The following is a 13,423-nucleotide window of genomic DNA, read 5'->3' as shown; positions in this document are numbered from 1 at the left end:
CTATCTATCTATCTATCTATCTGTCTGTCTGTCTGTCTGTCTGTCTGTCTGTCTGTCTGTCTGTCTGTCTGTCTGTCTATCTGTCTGTCTTTCTATCTGTCTATCTATCTGTCTGTCTGTCTTGTCTGTGTCTATCTATCTATCTATCTATCTATCTATCTATCTATCTATCTATCTGACTGTCTTTGTCTATCTGTCTGTCTGTCTGTCTGTCTGTCTGTCTGTCCGTCCATCCATCCATCCATCCATCCATCTATCTATCTGTCTGTCTGTCTGTCTGTCTGTCTGTCTATATATCTATTTATCTGTCTGTCTTTCTATCTGTCTATCTATCTGTCTGTCTGTCTATATATCTATCTATCTATCTGTCTGTCTGTCTGTCTGTGTCTACCTATCTGTCTGTCTGTCTTGTCTGTGTCTATCTATCTATCTATCTATCTATCTATCTATCTATCTATCTATCTATCTGTCTCTCTGTCTGTCTATCTATCTGACTGTCTTTGTCTATATGTCTGTCCGTCCGTCCGTCCGTCCGTCCGTCCGTCCGTCTGTCTGTCTATCTATCTATCTATCTATCTATCTATCTATCTATCTATCTATCTATCTATCTATCTCTCTGTCTGTCTATCTATCTGACTGTCTTTGCCTATCTGTCTGTCCATCCGTCCGTCCGTCCGTCCATCTATCTATCTATCTATCTATCTATCTATCTATCTATCTATCTATCTATCTATCTATCTATCCATCCATCCATCCATCCATCCATCCATCCATCCATCCATCCATCCATCCATCCATCCATCTATCTATCTATCTATCTATTAAAGCAAACAGGAGGCACCTAAAGGGTTTGAATTAGGGATGTCCCGATCACGTTTTTTTGTTCCCGATCCCGATCCCGATCATTAATTTTGATCCCGATCCGATACCGATTCTCAAACCGATACTTTTCTAGATATTGTCTAGATAAGAACTAGATAATACTGTTCACACAGTGCACACTTCAAGTACATTATAGTTATTCAAATTAATCCAATGTATATGTTTAACAACTGAATAGCTCTGCAGTGTTGTAGGAAAAAAATTGCCTGCATCCAAGCTATTGCTTAATGTTCTTTCACAAAATAAAAGTAAACAAACCTAGTGCAGCATTGTAGTAAAAATGAAGTGAGATAATTACAGTTTCACTTTGAACTTTAGATTCAAAGAACATAATTCTGTTTAATGCAGTGATACACTAAAAATGAACAAAAATCTCCACTCACAAGTGGTGTAGCAGCTTAACTTGAATATAAAAAAACAAATAAGTTACTTAACAGCATTACAGTAAAACCTGAATACCAAAATAAAATGGAAAGTCACTCTTTTGTTATGAAGGAAAGCCAGTTCTTAAAGTGCTTGTATTGTGACAATGGTTTGATGGACGGGTCTACGCAAAGTGAGTGTGTTTTGACCCTTTGGGGCTTCCATAGTGCATGGGATAGCGTGCTCGGCTCTGGCTGTCCGCTATTCGGAACAGAATAAGTTAATAAAGTGTTTTGCTCCCGACAATTTGTGAATATACCGTGTATTTTATTTCTTTATTAAGCGAGTGCATCGCTACGACGCTCGGTTACATAACTAAGCCAATCAGAGTGCTTGATACTGCGATGTCGTTCAGTCTTGTAACACGTAAACTCGTAAAAGCTGTATGTTATGGTCCTGAAGTTTTCATACTCGGATTAAAAGTTATTGTTTTGTAAACCGGAGTGATCCTCGACTCACACACCATATAAACAGTAAAATTGTACAGTAATGAAGACAGCTCCTACCGCCTCGTGAAACGCTCACATTGCAGACATTACACTTCACTGTTGGACAGCGGACATGCTGATGTAAAACAAAAGATCGGGTTATGATCGGCATTAGTAAAGCCGATTTCCGATCAGTTAAAAATGCCTTGATCGGCCCCGATCCCGATCTGTGAGATCGGATCGGGACATCCCTAGTTTGAATACATTGTGCAATAAAGAATTTAGAACTATACAAACTGGTTATTATTATGATTAAATAAACTTGTTTTATGACTTTTTTAATCCACAACACAATTAAAGTAGCAGAAAATTATATATATAATATGTTCTTAAGTGATGAAGAAAAGCTGAATAATTTTGTATATGAAGAGTTGAGTGATGTGTTTTATTTCCACTCAACATGAGCAGAACTATAAGCTCATGAATCCCTCTGATTTTATATCTGCCGTTCTGCTGTGTGAATTCTTCTACCTGGTACTTTTAGTAAAGGCGGTACTTTTTATTTTATTGCTTTATATTAAAGTCCAGTCTTATGCAGGGTATTCATCGTGGACATTAATAATAGATAGTACATCTACAGTTTTATGCATTTATTTATATAGCTCTTCATTTATTATTTCTCTGCATTATTTTTATTATCTACTGCGGTGTTGCCAGTAATCAGTCGTTTGTGTTTTTGTTAGTATGCTTTTAGTGCAGACTGTATGGTCACTTTACATTTGTGTACATCATGTCTTTTGACATGTACACAGACTATGTTTGTTTGTTTGTTAGGATTTTAATGTCATGTTTCACACTTTTTGGTTACATTCATGACAGGAACGTTAGTTATTCATTACCCAGGGTTCATCAGTTCTCAAGGTTATATCGAACACAGTCGTGGACAATTTTATATCTCCAAGTCACCTCACTTGCATGTCTTTGGACTGTGGGAGGAAACCAGAGTACCCGGAGGAAACCCACACGAGCATGCAAACTCCACACAGGAAGGACCGGGACCGCCCCACCTGGGGATCGAACCCAGGACCTTCTTGCTGTGAGGCGACTGTGCTACCCTCTGAGCCAACGTGCCGCCCCACACACTATGTAGACAAATATTTTTGGACACTTCAACATGCTGGACAGCTGAACTTGCTGGACATCCTGTTTCTTCATGTCTTTATAGAGCTTGCTTTGTTCACAGGGGAACAGTCATGCTGGAGCAGGAGAGGGCCTTCCTTAAACTGTTGCTGCTAAATTAGAAGCATATAATTGCATTGATATCATTGATTTATTACACCTGTTAGCACTTGTGGTGGCTGAAACCAAGAATTAAAAAATTAAAAAGGGTGTCCCCATACTGTCTCAATACTTTCATCTATATGATGTACGTATGTACAAATACAAAGTGAAAATGCATATGTGTACGTACATATGAAGGATGAAGTAAAAATACAGAACGTACTAGAGTTTTATACAAAAATAAAAGGTTGAATCATATTTTAAAATCATATTCCTGGTTCTTTGTTTCAGTCAGCGCTACTGCATGTGCAATCCAGATGTGGTGCAGCAGTTCCACAACCCGGATACAATCTTCATCCTGGCCTTCGCCATCATCCTCCTCAACACAGATATGTACAGCCCCAACATCAAACCCGACCGCAAGATGATGCTCGAGGACTTCATTCGAAATCTGAGAGGTAGGAAATGGAGAACTGTGTCTATTCATTAGGTTTAAATTAATAACTGATTCTTCCTCCATTCGGTGCAACTCGATCCGTTACATGTTTGTGCTCAATCCTCACCTCCAGTCACTGCCTGTGAGCAGTTTGGCATGTTCTCTGTTTTTACATTGGTTACCTCTGAGTATTTTGAGTTTTTTTTACCTTAAATACAAAATGCGATACTATTATACATAGTGTCTGTATTATACAGACCAATTAATCAATCCAAAAATTAAAAGAGTGCCCCAGCACTTTCAGCCATATAGTGTATAACCTAATGGATGATTGGTAGTGCTGTGTACATATTTTTAACACAGCAAACTTGACTGTATTTTTACAAAGCCCATCATATAAAAGAGCTAAAATATGTAAAGAACAGCATCATTCAATCATAGAAAGGAGCAGATGTCAAAATAATGGAAATCCTCGTAAGGCTATCACAAATATGTCTCTGACAAGTCTTGACATGTATAGACGATCACGTCTTTGGCTTTTCCAAACAGATCTAAGTTGTTTTCAATAAAATAACTCACAAACATCTCTGTAAATACTGATATTACACCGTTCCTAAAATGTTCTACTGACAGAAATGTGTTACTGACAATGTATATAGTTTAATTTCAAGATTGTAACACCATATGGTTAATGTATATGGACATCTCACCATTTGGTTGTTGGACAATCCATTCCCAACCATTATCATTATTATTAGGATTTCCTTGCATAATTAGTTGCTCTCCACATGATTTGTGAGGTAAGACACATGCCACATTTACATGCAGCATGGTAATCTGTTAATAATCCAACTAACAGCTCAGTCAGAATAGAACACGTCCATTTATACACATCAATAAGAATAGACTAGTCTGATTGAGGCCAACTCGAATACAATTTATATCCGATCGAACAAGGTGGGTAATCCTTTAGATCAGTTGTGGGCAAACTACGGGGCACAGGCCACAGGCCAGGCCACGGGTTGTTTAACCTGGTCCGTCAAGTATTTACAGAACTGTCCTAAATACCGCATTAGTTTCACCTTTTCGTGCAATATCGTGCATTTCAGTTGATTCCACTGGATAATGCACTCCAAACACTACCGACCTTTGCTAAAGCCCTCTGAAATTGAATAAGGTGGGTAATGTTTACTTGTTGCGGAAACTTTTTGAAGATCCCTTGTGCAACCCCAAACCCCAAAGAGTTTTTTTACATATACTTTGACTTTTATTTGATGTCAGACAGGATGTACCTGAGATATCTCATGTTTTATCTGCTCAACTTAATTTCATTTATTAATAAACATCCATTTCTGCAGTCCCCCCCCCCCCCCCCCATCTGCTACTGGCCCAGCCTGTCAGTCAAATTTTTAAATCCAGTGTTGCCCTTGATCCAAAAGGTTTGCCTACCCCTGCCTTAAATAATCTGTTAAATAGATAATAATAGCCATGTAAACACCTGTATCTGATCATATACTTAATCGCAAAGTTGAAGTACATTCTGCGCATGTGCATTTCATGAATGACTGCCGTGTCATACGGAAATTTTGCTTCCACTCATAATCTGTGCATTCCTTCAGTATGGGTCTCTCCCACCAGCCTTTACTGCACACTTTCATCCAGAGGTGTCAGGTCATCTGCGGTGGGCTTGGCATCCAGCTCATGTGCTTTGGAGTGTTGCAGGACATGAGATCTTTCTATTGCCCCTTTGCTAATAAGTAAATAAGTAAATGTTTTCTGAGTTCGGCATATTTTTAAGCAATAAAAACACACTAACTGAAAACCCAGGTAACGTAAATGTAAACCCTGCTGCTCCTTTTACTCTGACTGGCCTCACATGATGCTTGTTGTCATGGTAACATGTATACTAAGCGGTGCTCTACATATGCACCTCATTTTGGAGTCCTTGTAGCGTGCACGTAAATGAAGATTTTCATCAGACTGTTAAGTAGAGTAAACAAATAATGTTCTTCAAAAAGTTTCCACACTTTTAAAACTCTATTTATTAAGAATTTCAAAAACAAATAACATCACTTTTTTTATACATCTTCACCTTCTGATTAATTTTTCCAGCGTCGTACCAACTTTTTAATGCCGTCAGCAAAAAATGTCGGTTGAGCTCGTAGCCACTGATGCAGCGCTGCTTTTACATCATCATCATCACATGAAAACCTTCTTCCCCTTAAAGCTTCTTTGAGCATCCAAAAAGGTGGAAATCAGATGGAGCTAAATCTGGATTATAAGCGTCTCTCAGTCTCTTAGACACGACCGATTACTCCTCCTCCCACCCTCATCAATACAACTGAAATATAAAAATGCGGAGACTCTCCCTTGTACAACCCCAAATCAGAAAAAGTTGGGACAGTATGGAAAATGCAAATAATAAAAAAAAAAACACAGAGTTTCTTACATTTACTTTGACTTTTATTTGATGTCAGACAGGATGAACCTGAGATATTTCATGTTATATCTGCTCAACTAAATTTCATTTATTAATAAACATCCATTCCTGCATTTCAGGCCTGCAACACATTCCAAAAAAAAGTTGGGACAGTAAAGCATTTACCACTTTGTAATGTTGCTGTTCCTTTTCACCACACTTAAAAGACATTTTGGCACCGAGGAGACCAAGTGATTTAGTGTTTCAGCTTTTATTTTGTCTCGTTCTTCCTGCAAACACGTCTTAAGATGAGCAACAGTACGGGGTCGTCGTTGTCGCATTTTTTGTTTCAAAATTCTCTATTGGGGACAGGTCAGGACTGCAGGCAGGTCTGTCCAGTACCCGTACCCTCTTCTTCCGCAGCCATGCCTTTGTAATGTGTGCAGCAGGTGGTTTTGCATTGTCTTGATGAAAAATGCTGAACGTCCCTGGAAAAGATGACGTCTTGAAGGCAGCATATGTTGCTCTAAGATCTCAATGTACTTTTCTGCATTAATGCTGCCATCACAGAAGTGTAAATGACCTTTGCTAAGGGCACTGACACAGCCCCATACCATGACAGACCCTGGCTTTTGGACCTGTTGCTGATAACAGTCTGGATGGTCCTTTTCGTCTTTGGTCTGGATCACACGGCGTCCATTTTTTCCAATAAAGACCTGGAATGCTGATTCATCTGACCACAATTCACGTTTCCACTGTGTGATGGTCCATCCCAGATGCCTCAGAGCCCAGAGAAGTTGACGCCGCTTCTGGACATGGTTAACATAAGGCTTCTTTTTTGCACATTAAAGTTTTAAGTGGTATTTGTGCATGTAACTCTGTATTGTAGAGCTTGATAAAGGTTTGATAAACTAATCCCTCACCCATGTGGTTATATCAGCTATTGTTGAGTGGCGGTTCTTGATGCAGTGCCGTCTGAGGGATCAAAGATCACGGGCGTTCAGCTTAAGCTTGCGTCCTTGGCCTTTACGCACTGAAATTCCTCCTGATTCCTTGAATGGTTTAATGATATTATGCACTGTAGAGGGAGAAATATGCTAATCCATTCCAATCTTTCTTTGAGGTTCATTGTTTTTAAACATTTCAATCATTTTCTCACACATTTGTTGATAAACTGGAGATCATCTGATCATCTTTGCTCATCAGAGACTCGGCCTTTCCTGGATGCTGCTTTTGTACCAAACCATGATTACAATCACCTGTTGACATCACCTGTTTGAAATCACATCATTATTTAGTTTTTTCACCTTATTAATAGCCCTAAATTGCCCCCGTTCCAACACTGCATTTTTATTTTATTTGCATTTTCCATACTGTCCCAACTTTTTCTGATTTGGGGTTGTGTTGGTGACTGAAACAATTGAATTTAATAAACAGTAGCTGTGTCCACACAATTGTGTCCATGTACTATATGTGGAAACAGAGCTGATTGAGGTTATTAATATTTATTTGGCCGGATCAGGACAGGACTGATGAATGAAGTCATGCATGATCTGTCAGTGAAAGTTCTCGTGTGTTACTGCTTGGCCTTTATAAGAATCAATGATAGGGCTGAAACAACAGCATGAGTGCTTAATAGATTCACTTCAGCTGCTCCTAACAATTAGATTCAAGTGGAAAATCAATACCGCTGTCTCAAACTGATTACTGTATTCTGCATGATTGGGCTTTCACTCTATTTCCCCTGATTCTCCCCCATCCGGACTGTTCTGTTACATTTTGTTTTGTTATTACTCCTCTGTCACTGGGGTATCGGTCAAGCTTCGGCTGACTAAACGAGTCTGCAAATAAAATTATGAAAACAAGACATCAATAAATAGATATTTAAGGCATGGTAACTTAATGAGGATTGCACAGAGCTGGTTTTGATTCTGGTCTCTGGACGCTGTCAGTGAGGAATCTGTTTTTTTTTTCTAATCTATTGATTTACCCAAAGATTCATTCCAGTAATAATGAGTCTGGTGAATTACAGACTGGTGACAAATGTGGTTTAAAATGGTGTTGAACTTCCACAAACATGTAGAACAGCTTTACAGGATCTCTTAGGAACTGTACTAAATGGATGAAACACCATTCTTTGACAATATTTTACCAGTTGGTGATTTAATGGTGATGGAAGGCATACCAGTTAGAGAGGTGATTAAAAAACAATAAATAAACTGAATGGGCTTATTTCAGTTCTGGCTCAGCAGTTGAGTTGCTGGACTATTGATACATAAGATCAAGGATTCAAGCCCCACCACTGCCAAGCCATCTCTGTTGGGCCCTTGAGCAAGGCCCTTAATCATAAGTTGTTCAGATTTCATGCTATATTTAGTCTATTTGAGTAAAGAATCAAGATATACAGTGGTACCTTGTAACTCGACGTCCCCTAAACTGAAAATCTTTGAAACTCAACACACTTTGTACCCTTAAACTCAATGTTTACCTAAAACGTAACTTTTTTTATTATTTAATTTCAAATGAACAATGAACAGCCGCTTTGTTCAGCATTCAGCTTAAGTAAAACCTCATCAAAGTGCGAATATGAGACAAATCTGAATTTTTTGTGTGGAATAACCATGAAATCTACTCTGAAGGCTCCACATGTATCTGTGTTTATCAGAATTTTCCTCACTGTTTTACTTTTAAACTTGTGTTACAGCTCGGGGTGCTGAGGAATTGTGAGAGTCAGCTTTTCGGAGTCAAAACAATTATCGTTGGTGCTCAGGTGGCGCAGCGGGATATTCCGCCACCACACCAGCACCGAGTTTCTGAACTCCTAGGTTCGAAACTCTGTGTTTCCATTATATATTGCGTTTCCATTATAATTGGCAGTGCTTGCAGCAGATATTAATTGGCCATCATATCTGCAGGGTGGGGGCCGGACTATGTGTGGGTGAGGAGGGCTGTGCACGTGTCGGAACAGGCGTGTACAGCGACGTGCTCTCCTCGGATGCAATTAAGTATCCCTCAGCAGCAGAACACAAATTGGCTGTGCTAAATTGGGAGGAAAATGGGGAGAATATGCATTAAAAAAACACTTATTGTTAATTTCTCATGTGAATTACTGAATTTACTAAGGAATACAGTATTCCAAGATTAAGTATCTTTATGATTAAGAAACATAAGGAAAATGCAGGTTTCATTGTAGTTTTATTGATTTTTAACTGATTATCAAGTGTTTTATGTTATATTTGTGTTATTTTCAGTTTATAAGTGTCAAAAAAAAAACTCATTATTTTACATAAGCCTAAAATATTTACAGTTCCACGCATTAACAGATTTCTCATACATCCTTATGGGTAAAAATACCTTAAAACTCAACGCCTTTTAAACTCCCAAAATGAACTGACATATACAGTATACCACTGTATTTTAAAGGAATGTTTTATTACTTGTTAATATATTGTATTAAGTATTAAGTAAATAAGTAGGGCTGTCAAATGATTAAACATTTTAATCAAGATTAATTGCGATTAAAGAACCAAATCAATTGTGATTAATCGACTGCAAAAATAACTAAGCAAGATTTGAACAGTTATGCACATTTTTATTGCAAGAAAATGTTTACCAATAAAAATTTTTTAATAAAATTATGATAAAATTATTAAATCTAAATTATTTTTTGAAAGCCAGCCAATGCCTATATAGAGCTGTTAACAGCTACCCATCTTTCAGCCAGTTATTTAAACTGACAAGTCTGTTCACTTTATCTGGCAAAAGTGAGGATCTTCTTCTGTTTATAACCCTGCCACTGAAAACAGGCACTCAGGGTAGTAATATGAACCAAATCTAGATGCAACAAGTATATCGTCATGTAGACCCACATCGTTAACTATGTAAAAGCGCCTACAGTCCATTGTGATCCATTTAACACCAGTGTTTGTAATGTTCCCACGACGTGTACAGTTCATGAGCTTTCCATCCAAATGAATTGGAAATAAAGTTAGACTGAGTCTGAGCTCATTTAGCCTGTAACGTGTATCTGTGTGCGCAGACGCTCGAGACAAAGGTGCTTTGACCAAATATTATATTTAAGCGTCAATTAATAACTGTAATCTTGTCTAGTGATGATGTCTCACGCTTTTTGAAAACAAAACACCCTATATTTAGCAATATGTAGCAGCAGCAGCTCGAGTAATTTGTAACTCATGACCACAAACTAGAAAAAGACCGGTGTTATTGTTATACAGTACAAACACAATGTTGCTGTGTTCATGCAGTGCAAATTACCACAGTGACGAATGTTTAAAGTGGCACAAACACAGCACAATAAAAATCGTTTGATTAAAGCAATAAGCCACGAGAGGCCGTGCATTACTGTGACTTTAGCACGGGGATGACGTTTTTGGCACGACGCGAAGCGGAGTGCCTAAAACTTCTTTCCCCGTGCTAAAATCATAACAGTAATGCACGGTCTCGAGTGGCTTATTGCTTTTATAAAACGGCGGTCAACAAAAAATATAATAAATACAACAATGTTTAATTCATAAATGTATTTATCGTGTATAAACTTACAATAAAGCATTCTTCCGCGACGCAAAATAGTTCGATTAACAGTGGTGCTAGGCAACATGAGGGCGAAAATAACATTAACTTTGAGGTGTGAGGTGGTCCTAGGTGTGCGTTTATCGGGGATTTTACAACGGCTTCGAACGCGGCTCAGCCAATCAGATTTTAGGACCGGAACTATCCGTTTTATAATAACAATTTTATTCTCAATTAATTTTTGTAATTGCGTTAAAATTTTAACGCGTTAATCGTGTTAATTAACGCAATTAACAACAGCCCTAATTGTAAATATGTTTATTTTTAATAATTTTATGCATCATTTACTTTTACATATTTTGAGCTTTAGATGAAACAAAGGACAAAAAAGACCTGAAAAAAATATGTAAAAATAACAGACATGAAACCAGAAATGTTTCCCAGAATGGCTTAAAAACTTCTTCTGAAACTTTTGATTTGTGTGTGTTGCATCAGATGTGAGTGTGTGTATGTGTGTGTGTGTGTGTGTGTGTGTGTGTGTATGTGTGTTTCATAGCACAAGGTTTCTGGGGACCTAAAATTGATTCCCACCTCTATTTTCTGTCTGTGTGGAGCCTTTTCCATGTACACTGTTTTTATCTCTCAGAAATGGGCATATGGGTGAGTGAGTGAGTGAGTGACTAAATGCAATCTAAGCGATTAATTGTTAAGGGCCTTGCCCAAGGGCCCAACATATAAACCCAGCTTAATAAAAAATATAAACCCAGCTTAACTTTTGCTTTTTCTCCTTCACTTTTTCTTTCTGTTCAAATCAGAACTTGAGTGATCTTTTTCATGCTTTGGCTCGGTGGGTAGCACTGTCACCTCACAGCAAGAAGGTCCTGGGTTCGATTCCCAGGTGGAGCAGCCCGGGTCCTTTCTGTGTGGAGTTTGCATGTTCTCCCTGTGTCTGCGTGGGTTTCCTTCCTTTCACTGTCCTAAGACATGTCAGGTTAACTGGATAACTTTAAAAAAGTCCTCATAGGTATGAGTGTGTGTGTGTGTGTGTGTGTGTGTGTGTGTGTTTGTACACGGATCAGGCATAACATTATGACCACCTTCCTAATATTGTGCTGGTCCCCCTTTTGCAGCCCCATACGCTACAAACTGTGCTGCACTGTGTATTCTAACACCTTTCTATCAGAACCAGCATTAACTTCTTCAGCAATTTGAGCTACAGTAGCTCGTTTGTTGGATCGGACCACACGGGCCAGCCTTCGCTCCCCACGTGCATCAGTGAGCCTTGGCCCATGACCCTATCGCCGGTTTACCACTTTTCCTTCCTTGGAGCACTTTTGATAGATACTGACCACTGCAGACCGGGAACACCCCACAAGAGCTGCGGTTTTAGAGATGCTCTGACCCAGTCATCTAGCCATCACAAATTGGCACTTGTCAAACTCGCTCAGATCCTCACGCTTGTTCATTTTTCCTGCTTCTAACATCAACTTTGAGGATAAAATGTTCACTTGCTGCTTAATATATCCCACCCACTAACAGGTGCCGTAATGAAGAGATAATCAGTGTTATTCACTTCACCTGTCAGTGCTCATAATGTTATGCCTGGTCGGTGTATGTGTGAATGTGTGTGTGTGTTTGCCCTGTGTTGGACTGGCGACCTGTCCGGGGTGTGTATTTTTTACCTTTCACCCAGTGGATTGGACCCACCGTGACCCTAAATAGGATAAAGCGGTGGTAAAACAGACTTTATTTGGATCTTCATGTCATTTCCGGTGGGTTCCGGTTGTATTAGAGACAGAATAATGCTTATTCACACACTTATAATATTAACTGACAGCAGTAGATGACCTTGCGATAATTCGGCTTTGGAGAAGCTAAATACTCATTACAGAAAACTGCGTGTAACATTACACGAGTAATGAGCCGTTTGCCCTCATACATCGTTACTGTTAATAGCCAAACTGAAGTTCCTGCGAGCAAACGTTTCAGCCTGAATAATCACACTCATTTGTTTCGTCCATATGCCAGTGTCCTCCCGAAAAGAGCCTCAATCTTAACGTTTGAAATGAAAGCCACATGCTAGTAAGAACACGCCAAATGCTTATCAGCTTAATGACGCTTATTAAAAGCCATAGTTCTCATAAAAATGGATTAAAGAGGATTCTTGTTGCCCTGAATATTGTCAGTCGGGACATATTTAGGGTACAAAATTAGCCTCTGTACTCTGTACAGCCGAATGCAGACTGTGTCCTTTATTCATGACAGTCTCCACCAGGACAAACTGTACCTAACTGTAGTTCAGCTTTACAGAATCGGGAAACAGACGTGGAACAAATGCAGAAGGTAACATTATAAATGAATCCAATTTAATGAGTAGAAGATAAGAATAAATATAAGACTATGGGTGTGTTCGAAAACCTAGTGATCTCTCTACGTAAACCCATTTTACGTCATCCTACACTCCCGAGAAGAAGTCTGTTCGAATTCTTAGATGCCTTAAAATGATGCCTAGTAAGGTACCTTAAATTTGACCAGTATTTTGACTAAATAACGAGGGAGCATCTGATGCTTCTCCAGTGCTGAAGGCAATCCCAGCATTCAGTGCGGCACAACTTTTCTCTTTAATAAGTGAAAGCCGATCTCTGTAATCTCTAAGTAGCACGTCCGAATAACCTAACTTATAAGTCTATGTTTTATTAGAATCCTCTCTACCGAGGCAGCTGCATATGTAGGCAGCAGACAGCAAGGCAGCTCACTAGGTTTTTGAACAGACACACAGTTTACAGTAGCTTAGGTGTAATATAATTCATAATGAGTGGCACGATGGCTCGGTGGGTAGCACTGTCACCTCACAGCAGTAAGGTCCTGGGTTCGTTTTCCAGGTGGAGCATGGAGTTTTACTTTCTTTGTGGTTTGCATGTCTTCCCCTTGTGTTGGTTTTTCTTTGGGAGCTCCAGTTTTCTCCCACAGTCCAAAAACATGTGGTCAGGTTAATTAGAGAACTTAAATTGCCCTTACATACGT

General features: G+C 39.0%; 1 protein-coding gene across 1 annotated transcript in view; it reads left to right on the top strand.

The window, feature by feature from the left end:
- iqsec3a (IQ motif and Sec7 domain ArfGEF 3a) overlaps positions 1 to 13,423 on the top strand; it is a 210,187-nt gene that overhangs the window by 161,598 nt on the left and 35,166 nt on the right. The window contains exon 7 of the mRNA XM_062996481.1: positions 3,306 to 3,472. Within this exon, the coding sequence (XP_062852551.1) occupies positions 3,306 to 3,472 (167 nt within the window). The remainder of the gene's footprint in view (positions 1 to 3,305; positions 3,473 to 13,423) is intronic.

The sequence above is a fragment of the Trichomycterus rosablanca genome, chromosome 1, assembly GCF_030014385.1.
Source record: "Trichomycterus rosablanca isolate fTriRos1 chromosome 1, fTriRos1.hap1, whole genome shotgun sequence".
Lineage (NCBI taxonomy): Eukaryota > Metazoa > Chordata > Actinopteri > Siluriformes > Trichomycteridae > Trichomycterus > Trichomycterus rosablanca.
Note: the sequence above shows the minus strand (reverse complement) of the source record. Positions and strands in the feature narration are given on the sequence as shown.